Source organism: Petromyzon marinus, chromosome 39 (genome assembly GCF_048934315.1).
Source record: "Petromyzon marinus isolate PM22_M1 ecotype Great Lakes invasive population chromosome 39, UKy_Petmar_22M1.pri1.0, whole genome shotgun sequence".
Lineage (NCBI taxonomy): Eukaryota > Metazoa > Chordata > Hyperoartia > Petromyzontiformes > Petromyzontidae > Petromyzon > Petromyzon marinus.
Genome location: NC_133705.1, coordinates 15,809,952 through 15,834,349, shown reverse-complemented (window position 1 = coordinate 15,834,349; position 24,398 = coordinate 15,809,952). Strand labels below are relative to the sequence as shown.

Below are 24,398 nucleotides of genomic sequence, written 5' to 3'. Positions count from 1 at the left end.
TGTTTTTCTCTCTCTCTCTCCTCCTGAGCGCCGGCAGCGGTCACGGTGTGGTGGTTTACGCTCAGGGAGCAGTCACCCTTTCCTGTGCTTATTTAATCTTCCAGCCCGCTACTGCCTTGGCTGCCTGGCTGTGCGCTCAGTCGGTACGGCACCTCATTTGTCCTTCGCGACGCCGGCTCGCGCGCTCTCTCTCTCTCAAACAGAGACGCTGTTTGGATTACGGGGGTGCCGTGCTACGAGACAGCTGGTAACCAGCGGCGTGTTTTTGGTTACTTTCCCATAAGGGGGTTGGTTTGGGGGAGGTGGGGATCTTCTCCGTGTTGTCATTCCCTCGTGCAATGCATTCACGTGGGGGGGGGGGGGGATTACGTAGCCCGTTGCTGGACATCTGTGAAAAGAGCTTTGTGGCTCATCGGATTCCTCCAGTAATATATACACATCCCGATTCTGACATTATGTAGCGCTACGTGCATAAGTGCGTACGTGTGTGTGTGCGTGCGCAAAAACCACGTGGGTGCAAATTAGGGGGGGTGGAGTGTCTCAGTTTGCGCACAGAGCTACATCCCGGCTACCTGGGTTCGACTCCTGGGTACGGATAATATCAGCGGCACAGTAGGGTCTGCTACTCCCAAGGTTAACGCAGCCTTAGATAATTACCTGGGGTCCCCGTGACATAAATACACCTTCGTGAAAAAAAAACATCCACCCTTAGCTCCTATTTAATTTAGTGCGAATTAAGGGAGAAACTCACTCGTGTTGCTGCTTAAGCAACTGGCCGCTGGTGCTCTGTGTTAACAAGCAGCAGCACTGGGGAGGCAAACGCTGCTGGGTCCGGTGCTGGCCACGCCATCTACGATCGTGAGCCGCGCCGGCTTTAATAGGCGCTCGCTAATTGCGCTTTCCCATCGAGCCTGCGAGTCTGAACAGTGGATCCTTGTCCTAATGTTGGGAGCCGCAGCAGTGCCCTCTCTCTGTTTAGGAGAGCTTGTTCAACGGGAATAGAGTAAACACTGTGGCTGTCAATATTTATAAATTCAGCCGACATTTAAAAGTTAAGTGAATTAAGGTTGATTAGCCTGCTACTTGACTTTATAGGTATGCGTGCGTACGTGAGTGTGTGTGTGCGTTGGCTACCCACCCCCTCGTGTGCCGTGCCGGCCTTCATTGGTGCTACTCGCTAGCAGCACTTGCCCCAACAGTCCGTTAAGGTTTTACGGGGGACCTGGGTAAAGAAGCAAAAGCATCTAACTGTTTCGTTACAAATGAAGTCTGCAGTCGCCAAGGTAAATTCACAGTCTAGGAGGTCACCACTTAGTTTGGGAGAGTTGTGAGTGGTTGCGCTAAGAAGAGCCATGGTCAATCCACTGCCGGATGAAGGCCCCACCCCAGAAGATGCTTTGGCCACCTCTCACGATCCTCTGACGTTAATAATACATCGGCACGCAGACTGATTCGTATCGCTCCATCTCCCACGATTGTGCCCGTGCTCTCGCACGCGTTCCCGTCCTTTCGCTGCCCACTCGGTTATTTATTCTTCTTGCTAATTTGGTATCGTGATATTTTCAATATATATTTTTTGTTAAATAATCTATTAAATCAGGCTCCCATCTAACATTCCTCCATCATGCCGACAGTCGTTATTGTTTTGGCGAGTGCGTATCTGTGCTATGCCTTTGATGCTACGCCAAGACTAATCAGAGTGCCGGAGCTTAATCAGGTTATGACCTCGGTATGACACCAGCATCTGCAGAATTCTCAGTGCTTGGCTGTGTACGAACAATACTAATAAGCGCGTTACATTATATTTTTTCGCAGGTAGTGAAGGTTCTTTAAGGTCACCAGCTGCAGCTGCGTTATTTCATTATCCCTCTACGAATCCCTTGTTGGCAGCTAGTGGGGTAGCTGTGGAGTGTGCAGGCGGTGCAACTGCCTCGGGATCCTACGGGGCTGGAGAGGAAGTTTGACAAATGAGCCCCCCCTTCCCCCCCCCTCCCATTTCAATCCTCGCACCAGCACCCCATGCAAACTCCGTGCAACGCCACTGATTGTTGGTGCGTTCCTATGTGCGGCATTCACAATAATCATTATTGTAATAAAGTTCTTAACTTACCAGGAAAGGTCCGAGCGATTCTCAAGAGACGTTCCCAGGAGGGTCCTTAATTTAGCACCGTGATATTTTTGTTTTAAACTTGCCACACGTGAATTGGTGTATGACATCCAAATACCCAAGATATCTCTGGACGACTCGAACAATTAACACGGCAACACTGACATTAGGTTTCAGCAAGGAACAAACATGTGTATCCAATGATGTACAATTAAGATAATGGAATTATGTTGCAGATTATACCGTGCATTGTATTTAAAAGGTGTATCGGTTTAAGGGCTGTTCGTCATGTGATGTTCGAGTTAAGTGTTTACATGTCGTAGCTCTGAGATGTGTTTTCAGGGTTGTACAGCGGCGTTGTTGCGCCCCACAATGTCCGACGTTTCACTCCATGCCCTAGAAGCTTCTTCAGGCAGCCAAACTTAATTCTTGAAGCAGCCCTCAGAACGGCGAACGAGCTCCCAAGCACGTGGCGCGAAACGTCAGACACCGTAACAACACCACCGCAAAAAAAAACTATGCCCGAAAGCATTTAGCAGCCATTAGAAAAACGTCAAAAGTTACGCAGTTCAAAGTTTAAACGTGCGTGGACTGTGAGACACGTGAAACATTGCCCCACCAGGTAACTAACTCTTGACTAACAAGTCACTTACCGACGAATTGACCTTTTGGTGGTTGAGGGCTGCCAATTTAAACCGAACCCAGCTGGGACGGATCCAGGAGCGGCAGTGCGAGAGGGGTCAACTTACCCACTCCACGAAGAGTCTCCTTCTTCTCCCATCTCCCCCCCTCCCTATGTTTCTGGCCACCCAGTCTCCCCGTGAAGAATTCACCGTTCTAGTGGAAAGCTGTGCACCAGGATAGCAAAACTTTCGGACGTTGTTGCTACTTCTTTCACACGGACAAATGTTTTACGGAGGGTTTGTACAAATTGTAGCGGTTAGCGATGTTGATACGAGCCCCGGCGACCCGAGTTCGAATCCTGCTCGCGGCCAACACCAGTGACTTTTATCTGAATCGGTTCTGGGCCTCCCGTAGATCGACTCGGCCTCAAAACGAGTACCTGGTGCTGGCCACCCACCCTGTCGTGTGCAGTGCCGGCCTTCATTAGATGCTCGCTAATAGCACTTGCCCCAAGAGTCTGTAGAGGCTATAGGGCGCATCTTTGCCTCTGTTTTGTATCACTTGCAGAACTCGTTTTTTTGTTTCATGGAAATCATAATAAATGTTAGTCATAATGTAATCAATATAAACTGGTGACACATGCTGATGTCACAACATTGATGATGTCATCAGTGATTCTTTACCGGTAGATGTTAGGCATCCAATGATGAATCGATTGGATTAGAGGTCGATCACCATGGGTGCATTATACAAAGGTGCGCGTCTATTGCGGATGAAGAGGAATGTTCACGTGAGCTTCAGAAGTAGTTCTGCAATGTCAACTTCCGCTAGCCAGAGTGCTCCGGGTGGAAATGCATTCATTCCATGGTATTGCTGACAGCGTAACATTGGAATACAATGGTGGTGAAGAAGTTATTTAAATAAAATATAGACTTCTCTATTCGACATATTTTACGTACATAATATCGTTCATCTTTAACTCATCTAACTGTTTGATTTATCTTAAGGGGACGACTTGGAGAGAATCAGGTTTAACGCGTAGGCGTTCGCGACCAAATATCATCCATAATATAGTTTATGTTTATTTTTGCACAGATGAGAAAGTCCTCTATTCAGAGACCTCCACTGACCAGCTTGGTGAAGTATGGTCAAAAACTCCAAAGCCCGACAATGTAGAGAGCCCTGTGTTATACACAGGGTTCTCTATACTGTTTGGGTTATTCACTGGTGAGAAACGAGACGTTGCAACAACAAAAAAAGACAAAGACCCCCGATAAAGCCTTGACAGACTGTTGATTCAAGTGCTGTTAGCGAGCACCTATGAAGGCCGGGACGGCATACGAAGGGGGTGGGTGGCCAGCACCACGCCAGTCCGCATTTGTCTCCCCAGTGGCGATGATAATCATTTGAGGCCGAGTCGACCTAGGCGAGGGCCAGGACCAGTACAGATACGCGTCACTGGTGGTGGCCTTGACCGCGAATCGAACTTGGTTCGCCGGGTTCGTAGTGCAGCTAACCGCGACACCACATTTCAAAGCATGCACACACACACACACATAGATCAGAGTATTATTTTGTACCACTGAGTGATGCCTTCACTCGCTGCCTGTGAACCAAGAGAAGCTTCAACGATAAATTGTCACTTTCTCAATTCTAATAGAAAAGAAAATATCCAATGACATCGTATTTTAATGAGCACGGCACAATGTGTTGCTACGTTTGTTTGATTTGAGCGCAGTTGCATGTGTTGAAGAATCCACAATATATTTTGCTAAATATATCTTTTAAAATCAAAACACACAAAAACACAAAACAAACTGTTGCTGAAAAACAAAACCTCACAGTAAATCGACCAATATTTTTGTATTACTACAGAATTAAAGTAAAAAAACACACTCGTGACGATTATCCGAATCGTTCCTGGGCCTCCTCTAGGTCGACTCGGCCTCAAATAAGTACCTGGTGTGATGTGCAAACATCAGGACTGCGGAAACAAAGGTGGCCGGGTGTGGTGCCGGCCACCCACCCCCTCGTGTGCGGTATTGGCCTTGAGACGTGCTCGCTAACAGCGATTGCCCCAACAGTCTGTTAAAGGCTACACACGAGGGATCTTTGTCTTTGTGTGCCACATGTATGTGTGGTTGTATTACGCGCATCCACGTGCATCTGAACCGTAACGCGTTAAGACGTTTTGTCCGTTTAATTCGATAAAATATGCCCGATAATTTTTTTTATGCAGCCCATAGCAACATTAGTATGCCTGCAGTGCTCGAAAACTTGCATTGAACATTTTATACTTACGACGGCTGTAACTTGTGCCCCCAAAAGCGTATTGGGTTACCAAAACCAACAACATCAGGTTCCCTGACCTTTGTCTTAGGAGCCAGTAAAATAAACTACCCCCAACCCATTAACAAGCCTCTTCCCCCCAGTCTCCAAAATTTCATATTTTATAACCGTCTATAAAAATGGAAACCCAAGTCCTCGCTGCTGGATACACAAACTTGTTCTAGCGACACGAGGCAGGGGAGGGGGGTGGCGCTCGTGCATTGCATAGACACGTAACGTATCGGCCGCGATACGAGATTTGACGTGTATACTAAATCGATTTAAAACGGCCATCTATCCAGGAGGCGCGCGAGCGCACTCGGTGGAAACATGTGGTGGGCGTTTGTTTGCTTGCGAGGAGGAACGCGGAGTGAGTGAGCAGGAGGAAGAGGAGTGTGCAAGGAGAAGAGAATGTGTCACGACTTCTGGCAGGGGAAGAATTTCATTGTGATCGTCGGCCATCATCTATCCACTGCTGGATGAAGCTCCCCCTGCCCCTGAACATTGGAGTCCGATTGCACCGCCCCATCTGGTGCGGATGGAATCATCCTTCCCCGTGAAAAAAAAATGACATTAAAAATAAATATTGAAATCTACGGGTAATGTACAGCAGGTGTGTATGGGTAAGAAGATAACGCATTACTTTTTTCGAAAATTGTACTACAAAGGACAAGCACACGTGTATAGGATTACAGTCATACAAATTACCTTATTTTTCCATTAATATGCGTGGCATACGTATCACGCGGCCCACTTGTAAATTACTTCTACGTATGCCGAAAAAATAAATCTTAAAAAGAGCTTAAAGTTTATAATGGCATTAGTGGTAATTCTTTCACACCTCCCCTCCATTGATCTCTCCTAACATGTCGTCGGCCACGTAAATTTCTGAGCTCAAACACTAGAGGACGCCAGTGAATCCAGCAGACGCGCAAAGACAAAGATCCCCCGTATAGCCTCACACTGTTGAGGGCAAGTGCAGGCCACGTCGAGGGTGTAGTTTGGGCCAGCACGTCGGACACGATGCCAAACAACATTCGGTAACAACTCAAAAACACAACGGAGAGCCGATAAAGACGCATTCCCAAACTAAGCCCAGGGTTCCTTGTGTTGCCCCAACAGACTGTTGGAGCTTTCAGCGGGCACCTATGAAGGCCAGCACTGCGCATGGAGTGGGGGTTGGCCAGCATTCTGCACGGCCGTCTTTGTCTCCCCAACGCTGATGTTTACACACCGCGGCAGGTACAGTACTCATTTAACATAGATACGTACACGTTGCTCTCCCCACCGGGCACCTCCGATAAGCACGGTTTGGTCACGTACGGTACGGTGCGAAGGCCGAGTTGACATCGGGGTAATTCGTCACCGATGTTGGCCGTGAGCGGGAATCTAACTCGGCTCGCAAGTCGCTCGCCACTACATAATCGCTTCTCAGAGCAGACGTGCACAGCCACGCGCACAGAGGAACAGGATGTTCACCGTGTGTGGCGTTTTATTTTTTTTAACACAGCTCCTGCCAACCCGCTGCTGGACGGAGGCGTCCCACGCCGCGTTGTGATCGGTATTGGGCCATACTTCTCCACGCTGGTAAAGTGCGAGTTGGTTGGCGAAGGGGCAGTGCAGCAAAAAGCAATTGTTGTACTGTCCTGATATGCTTCCAACTAAGGTATATATGTATACTGTAAATACACACTCACTCCCCCCCACTGCGTTCACCAAACCCACACCGCGCCTTTCAACGTTTTGCTTCCGTGTTCCCATCGCGCTTTAATGAAAATAAATAAAGTGAATTAAGGGAAAACGCCTAATTATATTATTGTCGAGCAGTCATTAGGGAACGGCTTAAGACTGCGCTTGAGCACCCAGGTTTCATTATAAATCACGGGCGGCCGAAGCGTGGATTCCAACCCGGACAATCGAAAGCTCCGCTGGCTCAGAGCGTGACACGTTTACGTTCAAAAGACGTCCCGGGAAGAAAGAAGCACCACCCCCTCCCAACACTTGTAGCCCGGGGGTAAAAAAAAATGGTTTTATATATATATTTGGTCGCACACACACACACCTATTTGGTTATTACGACTCAACACCAAATTTGTATTTAAAATACAGGGAGCTCAAGTGCGTCTTATAATCCGAATAATACGGTAGCCCCCACCCCCCCTCTCCACCTGACCTAAAAAGGCAACTCTTGGGAACAATATCACGGCCTCTTCGTTGAACAGACTCGCCGGTGTGTACACCCGCGAGTTGCGAGCCTGTTTATAGGTCGACTCAGCCGCAAATGAGTACCTGGCGTGGCGAGTGCAAACATCCCCTCTGGGGAGACAAAGGCGGTCGGGTGAGATGTTGACAAACCCAACTCCCTCGTGTGCCGTGCCGTCCTTTGTCGGTGCTTCTCGCTAACAGCACTTGCCTCGACAGTCTGGTACAGGCTATCCGGGGGATTTTTGTCTTTGTTTATAGAAACACAGGCCGGGGGACACACCACAAACACAACTCCCACGAGGCGGTCCATTACCACGGACCCATCCCCTCCAATTCCCACACCGACTCGCACAGGACCGACCCATGCCCTGCAAGAGCAACTCTGCGCGTGCATCATTGCACCGCGCAGATGATATACACCACACTCCTCCTCCTCGGGTACACCTAGCAGTGGATTGAATAAAGGACTGCGCTCATGTTCCTATATTACACATGCACAGTTAGCTACGTGTGCATATAGCACTGTGTATATAATCGTCAACGGGTAGCTATTGGCAACACTGCATCACGCGAGCGCGAAAGATGAAACAATAAACACGGGTTGTTTTTATTTACACCCTCCCCCTGTCCACCCACTAGGGGCATTCATGGGTTAACCGCAGTTACCAGTTACCCAGCCGGCTGGGCCACGTTGCGCGGTGGGGTAAAGTGTGGGTACTCCTCCCACCTCCTCCACGACATTTAGCCAGCGTGAAAGAGTCGGCGCCCCCCAAACCCCCTGTGTCTGGCGTGGCTTTTCAGGGGTTTCTCTCTCTCGTGGGTGTCAACCCTTCTGCCAAACAGTCTCGCGAGACCGGGCGGTGCAGGGGCTGCGCCTTTAGCCAAAACTAGAACCCACGGCGTTCAGAGGCGACGATGCGTCTGTCTCGCTTTGCTCGGAAGTAGAAAAAAAAATTTCGCTCGTTCTTCCCACACCCCCCCCAAAGCCAAATTTCTTGGCCGTTCACCATGACCTTGTTAGGGGTCACGGGTTTGATGGAGGACGTGGGGGGGGGTGAGAGCCGGGGTGGATGAAGTGAGAAGCCGGGAGCTACCGTTTATTACAAGAGTCGCGTCTATCCGCACGTGTCTCCCCCCGCACGTGTCTCCCATATGCCGCCAGGAGCGGCCTACTTTACGCTGCTAAAAGTTCAACTCCGTTGAGCGCCAACTGGAGCACACACACGTGCCTGGCTAACATCATCAACCATTTACATCAGCGGCAGCAGTAGTAGCTGTAGTCATCTATCCACTGCTGGATGAAGGCCTCCACAAACAGTTGTTGTTGGTCATAACACTTGTTAACGACACTGTGGCTTTAAAACATTAAAATATTATATATTCGGCGACGTTTCGGGCAATGGTCCTTCATAGCACGTGTTGTGGTCATATAGGATGTTTGACTATACTTCACCACGCTGCTATGTCGTGCAAGTTGGTGATGATAGGTGGGTGGCGAGGGAGACCCATGACCCGTTCAGTTTTGAATCAGCCCACTGATTGACAGCCGTGGTCTGGAATCGGTGGCCGAAGTGTGGCCGTGTTCAAAGCGCAGTGCGCTTCACCATTTACAGAACTGTACTTATACCGCATATTGCACGAACATCACTGGGGTCACGGTGGCTAGGAGATGTTAACTACTTCACCTGGTATACACGAGGGCTTGGGTTCGATCCCAACCCTGACGCCTGCTGCTGTATATTTGGAGTGAGCGCATTATCCCCGTAGTCGCGTGGATGTTTTCTCCCGGTTTCTCCGATTTCTCCCCCTACACATTTAGATTCGACATCACCCGTTGATTCTAGATTTGAAGCTTTCGTGACTGAAAGGATTCATACTCTTTGCAGCTATCTTGCTGTGACTGTTCCACCTGAAGACGGAAGCTTGTGTTGCCTCCGAAACGTCGTGATTTAATTTAGTTGTTTTCTTTTATTTTAAATTTTATTTTACCTACGTGAATTTACCGAAAAAAACAAAGAGTATCACCCGTTGAGTGTATTTGTCTGCTGTACATGTGCACGTGATCAGCCACTCCGTCGAGCTGTCATGTGGCCAGGTTGCTTCTGATAAAAAAATAACTCCATATCTCAGTGGGCCTTACCTGGTAAAATAATAGTTTTAGATAAATCAATTACACATCAGCTCGGACAAAAAGTAGATATTAAATCGATGCGGGGTGTTCGTCCGACTGCAATCACAGAGAGAGCAACGCCGAGTCTATTAAAGAGCAATAATAGACTCGGCGTTGCACACATCTGCCTATCCAAATGTTAAATATAGAATAATATCGAAGCGTCTGCGCTGGGTGTTGCGTGCACATGTTTCGAAGGTCCGTTAGCCGAAAACGTCACTCCTCCACCCCCCCCCCTCCCAAGTTCAATTCCCGCTAACGACCGACAACAGCGGAGAATATCTGAACCGGTCCTGGGCCTCCCTGAGGTCTACTCGGCCTCAAATGAGTACCTGGGTAGTACGGTGCGTAAACATCGCCACTGGGGAAGAGACGAAGGTGGCCGAGCATGCTGCTGGCCACCCCAACCCCATCGTGCGCCGTGCCAACCTCCTCGTTCGGTGCTCGCAACATCACTTGGCCCAAAGTCGGGTAAGGCTATACGGGGGGCCTTTGTCTGTGTTATTGTAGTCAGTTGCCTTGGGGGTGCAAGGGATTGTTCGGTGGACTGTGACTCAGGGGAGAGTCGGCAGAATCCTTCAGCCAGCAGCGGATAAATCGTGGCCGATTGAAATGGCAAGAACAGATGGACTAGACGTTGGTAACATTGTGACGCCATTATATTTACTGTATGCATGTGAACAATAACAGCAATACATTACTTTGTTACATATATATATATTTTTATATGAGAACGAGTATTAATTATGGCAGTATTCATAATCCACCATAACGCATAATTACAGTTATGCTTTACAAATACACAATTACGTTGATATCTATATTGTTGATGCACACATACGTACACATATAGTGTAGTTAATTACAAATATATGAAAAAAGTACGCTGCTGTTACAAAAGTACAGCGTTTAGTTTTATTTGCACAAATGCAAAGGTATAAAAAATCACCAATATATAATTGCACATATACTGCAATACGTTGCAACAATACGTACACCACGTTGAAGAGTTTATAATATCGTGTAATGTAAACGCAATGTATTATTAAATCACGGTATATTATGTTTTACACACACAGGATGTAACATTGCTTTTGCACTCACGCTTGCATTCATGTGTAGCTTGCAAAATAATCAATATTTTGAAAAACATTCACATGTCAACACGAACGCACACCAAAGACAAACAACCGCGCATATTCTGAGCTAACACAAACAATCGAGTGCGGTTAGTTTTTACTGGACAAGGATCCATTGCACGGTAACGGAATTGCAGCGCGCGAGACGACATCTAATTGTACGAATGTTGAACTTCTTTCGCACCGTACGTAGCCAACCCTGCTAATCGGAGGTGCGGGGTTAGGACAAACTCAAAACAAAAAGCAGTTATAAAGACCGACGCTGACCAGTGTGGTAAAGTATGATCAAACAACCCCCTTCCCCGCGTGACCGACGCACCTAAACCACGACCGCCCCCCCCCCCAAATCCGTAGACGCTGCGGATTCACCAGCCTTGTAAGAGGTGAAGGAGCAGCAGCAGCAGGAGGTGTTCATACCCGCTGGGTATGAACGAGATTCAACTTCTGGATGTGACCACGGCTCTGCTCTACAACGCGCGGGCCGCTGCATCTTTGCCATCCCTGAGCAATGTGGCCGAGAAAATGACCGGAGAGCGGAGAACCCGATCATTTCTGCCTTCGCAGTGGCCCTAAGTCCGTGTTAACGCCGGGGGAAACCCGGTCCCGTGTGGCTCATCGAGAGGTGCCCTCTCATCACCGACCCACTCGTGTACTCGTTGATTAGGAGCACCGAGCGGCGCCCGACTAATTAATGCGGATCCTGCGAAGGAAGCGCCGCGCGCGCTAATTGAAGAGTGACCGGTGCCTGACTAAGAGCGCGTTTGGTTTCCTGGTGTGTGTGTGCTGATGGTACACGTGTGTGTGCTGGTGGTACACGTGTGTGTGCTGGTGGTACACGTCTGTGTGCTGGTGGTACACGTCTGTGTGCTGGTGGTACACGTGTGTGCTGGTGGTACACGTGTGTGCTGGTGGTACACGTGTATGTGTCGACTACCGTGTGTGCTGGTGGTACACGTGTGTGTACTGGTGGTACACGTGTGTGTGCTGGTGGTACACGTGTGTGTGCTGGTGGTACACGTGTGTGTGCTGGTGGTACACGTGTGTGTGTGTGCTGGTGGTACACGTCTGTGTGCTGGTGGTACACGTGTGTGCTGGTGGTACACGTGTGTGCTGGTGGTACACGTGTGTGTGCCGGCTACCGTGCGTGGGGGTGCTATACGTGTGTGCGTGTGTCCGCCACGAGCGTGGTGGTGGCGGCACACGTGTGTGTGTGTCGTGTTGGCGGAGTGGTTAGCGCACGGCCACCCGAATTCCATTGCCGGCCAACAATCGATGGCAAACATCGGAACCGGTCCTGGTCCTCACTTAGGTCTACTCAGCATTAAGTGAGTGCACGGTGTAGTGTGTAAACATCGCCACTTGGGCGTGGTGCTGGACAACCATTCCGTCGTGTGCCTTCATAGGTGCTCGCCAAAGCACTTGCCCCACCCGTCTGTTAAGGCTATACGGGGGATCTTTGTTAAAGGTTGTATGTGTGTGCGCATGTGTGTGTGTATCTTTTTTGTGCGTGTTGACATGTGTGTATATGTGTATTTGTGCGCAAGGAGGATGTGTGTATATTTGGTGTTGACTTGTGTGCCTGTGCATTCGAACGTTCGCGTTTCTCGCGCGCGCGCGTTTGTCCTCATGTGCATTGATGATGGTATGCAGCCATGTACGTGCGCGTGTGTGTGCATTGGTTTACGCATCACACCAGCATGCAAGAACAGCATTTAAGGCAGAATCCAGGACTTGAGAGACAAAGGCGGCCGTGCGTGGTGCTGATCCCCCCCCCTTCCCCCCATCCCCTCGTGTGCTTTCCCGGCCTTACTAGCAGACGTTCGCTCACCGCACTTGCCCCAACAGTCTAGAGAGGGGATGGAGGGGGTGGGAATCTTCGTCTTTGCGCCCATTCGTTCCTCGCGTGCGTTCCACGCGCCGTGCAAACACGAGCGACAGAAGCCGGACAACGGCAATTTTACGATCCCCTCCACCCCTTTACGACCACCAATGCCACTTGAGTCGCGATCATTCTGGTTGCATCACTGCGCGCCTGGCTACTGCAGTCGTGGCGCGTCCGAGACCAGTGCGTGGCCCGCGGCACGTACCAGGCGTGGCACGTGGCACGTACCAGGCGTGGTACGCGGCAGGTACCAGGCGTGGTACGTGGCACGCACCAGGCGTGGTACGTGGCAGGTACCAGTCGTGGCACGCATTACGTACCAGGCGTGGCACGTGGCACGTACCAGGCGTGGCACGCGGCAGGTACCAGGCGTGGCACGCGGCACGTACCAGGCGTGGCACGCGGCACGTACCAGGCGTGGTACGTGGCAGGTACCAGGCGTGGCACGCGGCAGGTACCAGGCGTGGCACGCGCCACGTACCAGGCGTGGTACGTGGCAGGTACCAGGCGTGGCACGCGCCACGTACCAGGCGTGGTACGTGGCAGGTACCAGGCGTGGCACGCGGCACGTACCAGGCGTGGCACGCGGCACGTACCAGGCGTGGTACGTGGCAGGTACCAGGCGTGGTACGTGGCAGGTACCAGGCGTGGCACGCGCCACGTACCAGGCGTGGTACGTGGCAGGTACCAGGCGTGGCACGCGGCACGTACCAGGCGTGGTACGTGGCAGGTACCAGGCGTGGCACGCGCCACGTACCAGGCGTGGTACGTGGCAGGTACCAGGCGTGGTACGCGGCACGTACCAGTGTGCGTGCGTGCGCTTGGGTATTAGAGAGCGGCGGCGCGGTTCGCTGGCTCGCTGCGCTACGAACCCGGTCAAACAAAACACGCCGAGTATCGGAACCAGTCTCCCCCCTTCGGCCCCCCCCCCAGGTCGACTCGGCCTCAAATGCGTACCCGGTGCGATGCGTATAAACATCGGCACTTGGGAGACAAAGGCGGCCGCGCGTGATTGTTGGCCGCCACGCCGCCCCCCCCCCCCTCGTGGGCTGTATCGGCCTTCATCGGTGCTACTCGATAACGGCACTTTCCCCAACAGTCTGTTCAGACTATAGGGGGGAAGTCTTTGTATATGTACATGCATACACGTGTGTGCGTGCGCGTGTGTGTGCGTGTGTGTACGTGTGTGTGTACGTGTGTGTACGTGTGTGTACGTGTGTGTGTGCGTGTGTACGTGTGTGTACGTGTGTGTGCGTGTGTGTACGTGTGTGTGTGCGTGTGTTGTGTGCGTGCGTGTGTACGCGTGTGTGTGTTTGTGCGTGTGTGTGTTGTGTGCGTGCGTGTGCGTGCGTGTGTGTACGCGTGTGTGCGCGTGTGTGTGTTTGTGCGTGTGTACGTGTGTTGTGTACGTGTGTGTGTTTGTGCGTGTGTACGTGTGTGTGATTGTGCGTGTGTACGTGTGTGTACGTGTGTGTGATTGTGCGTGTGTACGTGTGTTGTGCGTGTGGATACTAAGTCGCGTAATCGCCGGCTTTTCTCCTGGACTGTCACATCAACTCGGATTCGTAAAATCGGTAACCGCGAACCGAATGAAAACACAAGTCAAATACTGGTTACCGGTTTTCCGCACATATATAAACAAAGTATATATCATTATTTTTTACCAACCGAGTGAGTGAGGGAGGCAGCCGTCACAGGGGTGTCACGCTCAGCACCACACAGCACTTGCAATCCAGTGAGGTCGCCCTCGAGTTCGATTCCACTTCCCGGCAGCTAAACGACGGCGGTCGCCCCCCCCCCCCCAAACCCTGCCCCCCGCCCCGCCCCTTCCGTCCACCCATCAGTAGCAGCAGCAGCAGCGTGAATGGGTTCACAACGATTAAGTCGATGGGTCAGGTCGAGTGTGGTGGGGTAGAGTGTGGTGGGGTAGAGTGTGGTGGGGTAGAGTGTGGTGGGGTAGAGTGTGGGTACTCCGACCACTTCAAAAGACGTCGGGCCAGCGTGGAAGAGGTGGCAATGGAGTGGAAGAGTAGGCCAAACACCCCCCAGAGCTGCCTGGAGTGGAGGCCCTTGCGCAAGCAGCGGCGTGAACTAAGCAATTGCAGGACTGCACCTTGTCAAAATAAGATCGACGCTTGCATTCAATAGCAGCCGATATAGTCTTAAAACAATAGATTTGGATTTTCATTGTATATACATATATAAAATGTGCACAATGAATTCCACGTATTGTATGCAGCAGATTAAATCACGTACACGCTATGTCCAAGTATACACGCTCTGTACTAGATTACAATTCCCTGGCTAAGTATACATTATGTCCACACCTGGACACAAATATACACGAATCAGTAGTATGTATTAGTATATTACATTGGACACTCCCATTAGGGACTGTGCTTATATCCATTAACAGTCGTAGACGTAAACGTTCTTAGCCATTTAAAAATGTGTTGGGGTGGAACGGTGGCGCGGTGGTTAGCGCACTGTGCGCTATGAACTAGTGACATCTCGGTTCGATTCCGGGTCGCGGTTAACACCGCATCAGTGTGACGAGTGATGTCCGAAGCCGGCCACGCGTCTAAGCTTTCCCTCCGCTCCCGTTGACCAGCGTAGTGAAGTATGGTCATTAACGTCATTATCGACACGAAAGGAGCAGGCCTTTCAGCCCGAGGGTGGTTTGATTGATTGACAAAGGGCAGGAAAACTATTATTATTATAATCATCACGTGTTACTGTTTAGAGTTCATGCCAATGCATGTGCACATATTAGAGCGGGTCTCTATGCGCGCGCGCGCACGCACGTGTGTGTGTGTAAGCGCTGCGTTTAAATTATTAATGTTGCCATTAACTTTGAGCATAAAAGAGGCGACACAATTTAACACTGTTGGGGAACCACACGGGCACGGCTTTCTTATTTAATCTAACGATGAATCTATTCGACGATTGGAATCGATGCGTATTAAATATAAGTTATCGCAACAAATTATACGAGCGTGATGATGTAGGCTTAATGTTCTACGACGTTTCGGGTAACGAAGCGAACACAGCTGTACGAACGAGACGCAAACAAAGACGACGCCAAGATATGACAACGCCAAAGGCGCAGCCCTGCAATTGCTTGCTCTCACCCCACTTCTGGTCGACTGGGTCTGCCACTTCAAAAAAGGCATCTCTTGAGGAGACCGCTACTAGAACGTGGCCTATACTCCTCCACGCTAACCAGACGTATTGGAAGCGCTACGTTGATACACTAAATAAATAACTATAATGAATTCCGTATTTTCATTGCGACGAATGACCGCAGCGATGGGATGTTCGCTCATCCATTTAAATCAGCATGTGGATACAGATGGTGCCACGTGTGTCGGATGAGGTTCTAGGGTGTGAGTGGAACAACACGAGCTGCACGACAGACACACACACACTCTCACATCGGATATACACACAGACCACCTGCATATACCAGTTGGGGGGCAGCTTGTTTGCGAGCACCTATTAAGGCCACCCCGGCGGAGGGTGGCCAGAACCACCACTCCCGGCCGCCTTCCCCTCCCTACTACCCGCGGATGTTTGTTTTGCACAATGCATGCACCAGTTGGTGGTTTAATGCTGAGTCGACATAGTGGTCGATTCAGCGCGTGTGTGTACACTGATATACCGCGAGAACTCAAAGCCATTGCACGGACAGACAGGTGGACAACGCACGCGCAATCAAGAGTTCTGTATCCGAGACAGAGACACACGACTATCATATATTTTAAATATGTAACGATGATATTTCTGGAAGGGATAGGAAGTAAACAATGCTTCCTGTAACGGAGTGAGAATTCGGCAATGAAACGACGCTTTGGAAGTCCAGCCGCTTATCGGTTTCCACTCGGAGAGCAGGATCAGCCGAATGGAGTGATTGCAATCCCGGCGATCTGTGGACCGAGTAACTCGCCTCCCGTGGGAGTACCGACGCTACATCCGATAGAAAGCAAGCACACGCCGGGACCTGTTGCCAGTAAGCGGTGCACTATTATCATGATTATCACAATTATCATAATTCACGTAGATCTCTGCACATGTCAACAATGCAGCTTCCCGTTCATGTAACACAAATGCACACACGCACATATATGTACAATATATAAAATGTACACATTTTTTTAATGGGAACGTGCACGTGTGGGTGTGCTCACGGCTGCAGAGCGACAGACACAGAAACAAAAGGAAAAAGTCTCACAAGTTGGCCAGAGCGGGCCGGCAACAAACAGCACCGATTAAAGTAGGGACACGAGGAGAGTTCACGCGCACCGTCTAACACTGCGCATGGTAAACCGTTGTTAAGAACTTGGGGTGAAATGGACAATGGGAGGTGAGCATTTCAAAGCGATACAACAATAATAATACAACAATAATAATACTCAAGTGGCAGCACCCGTGTAGCCTTAACACACTGTAGGGGCAAGTGCTGTTAGCGAGAGCACCTATGAAGTCCGGCACGGCAAACGAGGGGGGTGGGTCGCCAGCACCACGCCTGGTCGCCTTTGTCCCCTTTTAGCGATGTGTTATACCACACCGCACCAGGTACTGATTTGAGTCCGAGTCGACCTAGTGGAGGCCCATGACCGGTTCAGAGAATCTTCACTAGTGTTGGCCGTGAGCGGGAATTGATCTCGGGTGGCCGGGTTCGTAGCGCGTCGCGCTCACCAATGCGCCGCCGGCCACAACAGCTGAACCGTTACCGCACGCGACAGCGCACACGAAGTGAAATAATTATTGTAGATATTAACATCGCGTTTTCATTTGTCGTTATATATTTTAACAATTGCGAGTGGGGGGGGGGGGGGGGTGGGTGGTGCAGTGGTTAGCGCACTTCGCTACAGACTTCGCATAAAAACCCCGGGCCATCAGAGTTCGATCCCGGTCACGGCTCACGTCATTGGAGAGTCAGAGAATTGTAACCGAGTTTTGGGCAACACACCCTGCGCTTGAATTCCACCAACCAGTTTTAACCAGCGTGGAGAAGCATGGTTAACCCCTCCATACAATTAACACGGTGTTCCGATGCGTCCATCCATTCAGCAGTGGATTAATTCAGTTGGCTGTAAGGTATTTACACGTCATAGCAATTGACTGAAATTAGTAAACCAACACCGTTGGATTTAGAAATAACAACGTGGACACTTTTTTTTAATCAAAAACAAAAACTAGAAGCATTACGTAAATGCGTGTGTTTTTTTTTTATTTGAAGGTTGTCAAACATTTCACGGACAGACGAGACGAGTAACAACAGATGCATTGCGGGGTGTCAGCCGGCTACACAGGAATATTCACGATAATAATTAGAGAAAAGTAAAATAAAATCTATGTTAATGAGATAACAAGACACAAGAAACCGAGGAAGACGATAACGCCAGAAGGATGCAACCGGACAGAGAATCCAAGGCAAAGTTGAGTAGAAATCTCATGGGCAGAGCTCAACGTAAGGACTCTGCCATGGTCGCCGAGGTAATTGCGAAGGACACGGCTCCCATCGAGAGAGGTTCATATGCGAGTATTACATAATAACAGCGTGTTTAATGTCATATGAACCTTACACGTATGCTGCATGCAATGTGTGTGGAAATACAAAGACAAAGATCCCTCGTATAGCCTTAACAGACTGTTGGGGCAAGTGTTGTTAGCGAGCACCTATGAAGGCCAGAACGGCACACGAGGGGGTGGGTGGCCAGCACCACGCCCAGCCGCCTTTGACTCCCCAGCGGCGATGTTTTTTTTTACGGACCGCAACCGCACCAGGTGCTCATTTGAGGCCGAGTCTACCTAGGGGAGGCCCAGGACCGGTTGTGATAATCGTCACTAATATTGGCCGTGAGCGGGAACCGAACTCGGGTCGCCAGGTTCGTAGCGCAGCGCGCCAACCGCTTACATGACCGCTTGCGCTCGTGTGATGCGTGTGTGTGTGGAAATACAAACACGCACACACACACGGACGCGCACACAAGGCATTCACGCACGAGCGATGGAATCCAGCGTCAACATTTCCCAGATTCGCACCCGCCACGACCCACCACGCCACGACGTTCACCAATCTCCTCCCTTTCGAATTACGAATTGAGTCGTTGCTCGCTGAACGCGCCCGATGATTGCCACAGCAAGTCCCACGTGACGTAGAGAGCGCTGATTCCAATGAACGCGTTCGTAACTTGCCGTACAACATCGCCGTACAACGTCGCCGTAGCAACTCGTTCAGCAATCATCGGGCGCGGCGCAGCGTGTAACGACTTAAAAGTAGAGGTAACGACTTAAAAATAGAGGTAACATTTCTCACTCGATGTTGCCGGGGGTCGCTGGTCGACTGGAGTATAGGTGACACATGTGTACACGTGACAATAGTGTCACACCGGACGTGGTGTGCTGGGTGCAGACACAGAGTATGGCAATCGCGGATAAGGAAGGGACAGAACGTAAGCCCCTGACCCTGAGGCCGCACACGTCCCCATGGTGAGAGTGCGGACGCTTTGTTTGTTTTGAGTTTTGTTTTAGGCAATTCACAGTTTCCACGCAGAGATCCGAAGCAAACCTCACCCGAACCCCCCGCCCGCCTCCATAAAGAGAACCCGCTCGCATGCATGGGACGATTCATGCCGATCCCCACAAGCGGTCTCCCCAACCCCACCGCCCCCCCCCCCCCATGCAAAAGAAATGTGAGCAAGACATTGCGAGTAAGATCACCATCACCTTGCCTACAACAACTACTCGCGCTGAATGACGGAGATCCGCTGTGTTTGCACGCTGCTGGTGTCGACGCGGGGTCTCTTCGTGCGAAGGATTTCATCTCGGAAGAGCCATCGCGCGCAGGCGGGAGATAGGGCGGTGCCCCGGGTGCGACTCAGACGTTCGCCCCGGGTGCGACTCAGACGTTCGCCACCGATGCAGGGAATCGAACTGGGGGGCCGCCACGCGCACGATCGCTCACACCGACAAACAGAGAGACAAAGACCCCCCCCCCCCCACACACACACACACAACGCATAACCTGAACAGACTGTTGGGGCAAGTGCTGCTAGCCAGTATAACCTATTAAGGCCAGCACGGCACACGAGGGGGTGGGTGGCCACCACCACTCCCGGCCGCCTTTGTCTCCCCCAGTGGCGATGTCCACACACCACACACAGGTGCTCATTTGAGACCGACTCGACCTAGGGGAGGCCCAGGACCGGTTCAAATTAATCGCTACTGGTAGTTGGCCGTGAGCGGGAATCGAACTCGGGTGGCCGTTTTCGTAGCGCAGCGCAGCGCGCGCTAACCACGACACTATCCGATAGCCACACACACAACCACCGACAACACGCACGCAGACGCACGCGTCCTAACCCACGAACGCACCGCGGCTGCAGCCAAGTAACAATTTGAGTTGAAGCGTCTTTGCGTCACTGCACGAAAGAAATAGAAGTTGACTTCTTCAAGATGGGTTTTGTTCTCGCTTAAAATGCCCTGCAGAATGCATGTCGGCTCAGTGAATGCTGATTTACTCAATGTGTGTTTCCGCACATAAATGCTGCCTGTGTTTGTCCATCGGCCTGTTGGCTCCATAAAAACAGTATTATTATTAATGTCATTTTCCAGCGGCATTTGTTTAAGCGTGCAAACTGCTGGACGGGTTTCAATTTGTTTGGGTTTCATCAGCAAAGTCGGGCTTCTGAAACAAATTATGCGCGATGACCAGATGTTATTGGCAGGAGAACTCCGACATTTGTCCAAAGCAACAATCAACTCACCCTGCGTCTTTGTGCACCGATCCCTCCCCTCCTAGCGACCGAAAATAATAATTAATGGTTGATTTATTTTCTACTTCAGCGGTTATTTACGTGACAAAAATCCTTGACAATGTTTTATACGCACTTACTGATGTCCCCGTGTATACAGAATTTCACACGCTCACGTACATGTATAAAATGCAAAGTTCCCCCTGCGTATAGCCTTTGAGACTTTCGGAGCAAGTACTGTTAAGCGAGACGTATATGATTACTGGTTGGCCATCAACACCACACCCGAACGCCATTGTCTCCCCAGTCGTGGTGTGTACACACCACGATGTGTACACACCACGATGTGTACACACCACGACCAGCTACTCATTTTCGGCTCAGTCTACCTAGGCCCAAGAGCGGTTGAAATATTCGTGGAGTGGGAAGCGAACTCGGGTGGCCGGGTTCGTCGCGCAGTGCGCTAACCACTACGCTACCGCTCCCGTGTATGAAACACACACACACACCACAACACGTACGTGGTTGCTTAGGATGAATAATTAAACACACACTTGCTCTTAGGACAAAGTAGTCGGATAGACACATCACTTACAACTAGACCACTAATGACTGCTCTTAATTAGCCATAAGATAGCCGATCAAACACGTGGTAGTAGCCAGCACACTACCATCACACACGGTGCCACACTCACACAGCTCTCGCACGAAAAAACACGAGTGAATGTATACACAGTGGTAAAGCGAGTGTGCAATGCGAAGATTAAATCACGGATACGCACGGCAATTAGAGACTCCCTTGCACATCAACCGTTGTTAACACTACTCTGGTCAGTGTAAACACGAGTAAAAGGTGGTAGGAGATAGCAGCAAGTGGCAGTGCTGGTCGTACAACAGCATGCGTACGTGTGTATACTATATATATAGTGCACGCACGTGGAGCTGTGCTCTGTGAGAGTTTGAATCCCGTTCGCGAGTGATATCGGCAACGGTAGGGACCGAATTCGCAACCTCTTCACAACTCCGCATTCATCAAGCAGTGGATTGACAACGGAGGGCATATTATTATATAGTGTACTATATATATTTGATCGTGTGTGTGTGTGTCATTCTAAAATCGCGTTTAAGATAAATATATATATTAATATACGTATTTCAGTGTGGAAGTGACTGATGTGAATTATATTGATGTTCTAGAGTGGCTGAGACAAAAGTGATCTTTGACAATATTACTTAATGTATGGACACAATAAAAACAAAATTCTGAATATTGATCGAGTTCACTCATTAGGGCAACGCCATTCCCAAGTTCGTCATTGCTTCCTCCGTTGAAGATTTCAAAGAAACGACCCCCAGATCAAACAGTGAACCAAGTAATTCGCCTCTATTGAGAGTATGACGCTCAAGCCGATAGAAAGCAAGCGAATGCCCCCGTCGGTTACTAAAATATGCGACACTTCGATGTTTTATTTTTACAAATGGATTTCCGTTATGATAGAAAGTACACCGTCAATTTCCTACACTTTCCAAAGTACGCAATTATATACTGCATAGCCTGCAATAACCCTCCTTACAAACGGCATCAAAGACACGCGCCCGCCTAGCCAATCACACTCAATGATTGTCTATGTAAATTAAAATAGGAGGTTGACATTAATTTCTAATAATAAAATGATGATGCTTTGCGGCTACAGATGATTTTTGGTCTGTGTACTCAGTTATGTAGCGACTGGACATGCTACGAGATTTAACATTCGTCACTGCATTATTGGGAAATCATATCGTCAACCGTACGGTATCATGCACAGCACCGAACGAACAGGCGATGAAGGAATTTTGCCAAGGTAATCAATCCGAAATAGGACCACATCCTGGAAATGTGTCTTGAGACTTTACGTGCCGCTATTTTACACGAAAAACAATTAACCGAAGCCGAAATAAAATAGCCTATTCAAAAATAATACTTCACAACAATAATCATAATATCAATTGTACGCTTGGAGTAATATCGGGCGGGACAGAAAGATGAACATTCCTGGACCAATCCGATGAGCTATGAAGCTCTTTTTCACGCATGTTACCATAAGATTCAAGCTGGTTTAATGACGCATTTTTAACTTTTGAAAAAAGCGGGGTTGGGACGGGCCACGTCATCGCAACGATGGAAGATGATGTGGCCTGAGAACGCAGTGGCAGCCAAAGTGTGGAACGCGTCCGAGAGAGTGGACGCCAGCCGAGAGGAGATAGATGGAGCGACGAAGTCGGCTCGTGTGCAAGCTGCTGGGTGGCGATGTTGTTGTTTGTTGTTGTTGTTACATCTCGGGAGTTGGGAAGCGGTGTGTGGAAAGTCTTCATCCAGCAGTGGATTGAACGTGGCTGATGATAACGATCCCGATTAAAGTTCCAAACCAATGCGGTAAGAGCTATTCAGCGCACGGGACACACATCTCGCGAGAAATCAGTTCATGAACCACAAAATCCACTCGCCTCTCTGGCTTCGAAACACCCACAGTCAAGTGTCAGTGGTTCGTTCGCGAAGCTGAGCCTGCAAGTTGTGAACAATGTACGACGTGTATAAAGAACGGCCATAAAAATAATAACACGTACGCGCACAGTTTTTTTTTTAAAAGAACAGGGTACAGACACAGGCCGCGTTACAATCGAAGGTCGCGCGAACGGTGCGCGCATAGCCGCGTTGGCGTTCTCCTGCAGCGTTAGAGCGCCCACTACGTACGGGGAGTCTGCCTGCAGCCACGAGGGGACAGCGCGCCCAGAAGTCCACAAAGTCCGTCAGTCTCGCACACGCGAACTCTTATTACACCCCCTCCCCTCCACCCCCTTATATCTTAACAGAGCATTTCAGAAGCTCGTTCTACACTAGCCTGGCATTTACAGCGGACAACGAGAAGATGGTGAGCGATAGCGGCTGGTGATGATGATGGTGGTTGTTGTAACGAGTTTTTTTGTAGCTTCGTGTGTGCGCGCGTATGTGTGCCGAAACGGCCTTCAATGGATGCTACTCGCTAACAGCACTTGCCCCACCAGTCTGTTAAGGCTACACGGGGTATCTTTGTCTTAGTGTATACATGCATGCATCACGCCTCGCTACGGCGGCCATACAGAGCCGGAGATTAAATGTTGACACGACTGGTTTAAATATTATTTGGCAACGATAAGGTAGATCGGGGTGGGGGGGGGATGTTGCATGCGTTTGTGTGCGTCTGTAAGTCTGTATGTATGTACGTATGTATGTAATAATTGAGCAACGTTTGACCAATCTCCCGCTGTGTGTGCGCGCGCGTGTGACTTACAGGCAAATATCGCGGTGTGTGACTTACAGGCAAATATCGCGGTGTGTGATTTACACCAACATCGGCTCAATTAGGGGGGGGGGGGGCGGCAGAAAGTAAAATCAATGCTCACAATAAAAACCTCACAGACGGCGATCGAGCGAGTTGCTGAGTGTGGACGCGGCGTTTGCTGCGTAAGGGGCTGCAGCGGGTGAATGAGGGCACACAAATGTGATCACGCAGACGCACGGCGACAGTCCGTCTCCATACAAGCACAGTCGAGCTCGCACACAGCCTGGTGAGTACTGTGGTGTAGACGGACTCACGTTTGGTGGCGAGTTTTCGAGCCGGCCCTTTGGAACGCATGGCTGTGCCGGCGGCACCGCGGCAGATGATCGGCGAGGAAGAGTAAAAACAATCTCTGAAAGCTCTCGAACTCGTCCCAAACAACTCCACCAAGCAGCACCCCCCCCCCCACGAACCAGCCAGCCCAGCCAACCACCTACCCCCTAACACCCACCCCCATCTCCCCTACCCCCACCCACCCCTACTCTCTGCCCCTCTCTCGCTCTCACTCCCCAACGCTCCCTCCTCCTGCTCCTCCCTGTGCACTTCACTTTCTCTTTCACGGCTACCGCCACTCACTTCACCCACACACTCACCCACGCACCCCCCACACCACCGTCCCTCCCTCCTCCTCCTTCTGTCTACTGTCTCTCGGTAGGAGTCGGCGGGCGGGCGAGCGGGCTGGGTGGTTGTTGGGGAGGCGTGTGGGCTCCGTCACGTCTTAATGGTTCAATGGTTGTAGTGAAGGCGCATGCGCGCCCTTGCTCCTTCTCTATTATGCGAGCGTGCGATGTTGGGGGTAGAGAGGCGAGAGAGAGGCGAGAGAG

General features: G+C 50.3%; 1 protein-coding gene across 1 annotated transcript in view; it reads right to left on the bottom strand.

The window, feature by feature from the left end:
- LOC116950399 (MDS1 and EVI1 complex locus protein EVI1-A-like) overlaps positions 1 to 23,989 on the bottom strand; it is a 277,925-nt gene extending 253,936 nt beyond the window's left edge. Inside the window, exon 1 of the mRNA XM_076072793.1 lies at positions 23,832 to 23,989. Within this exon, the coding sequence (XP_075928908.1) occupies positions 23,832 to 23,871 (40 nt within the window). The 5' untranslated portion in view covers positions 23,872 to 23,989. The remainder of the gene's footprint in view (positions 1 to 23,831) is intronic.
- Between the last annotated feature and the right edge of the window lie 409 nt (positions 23,990 to 24,398).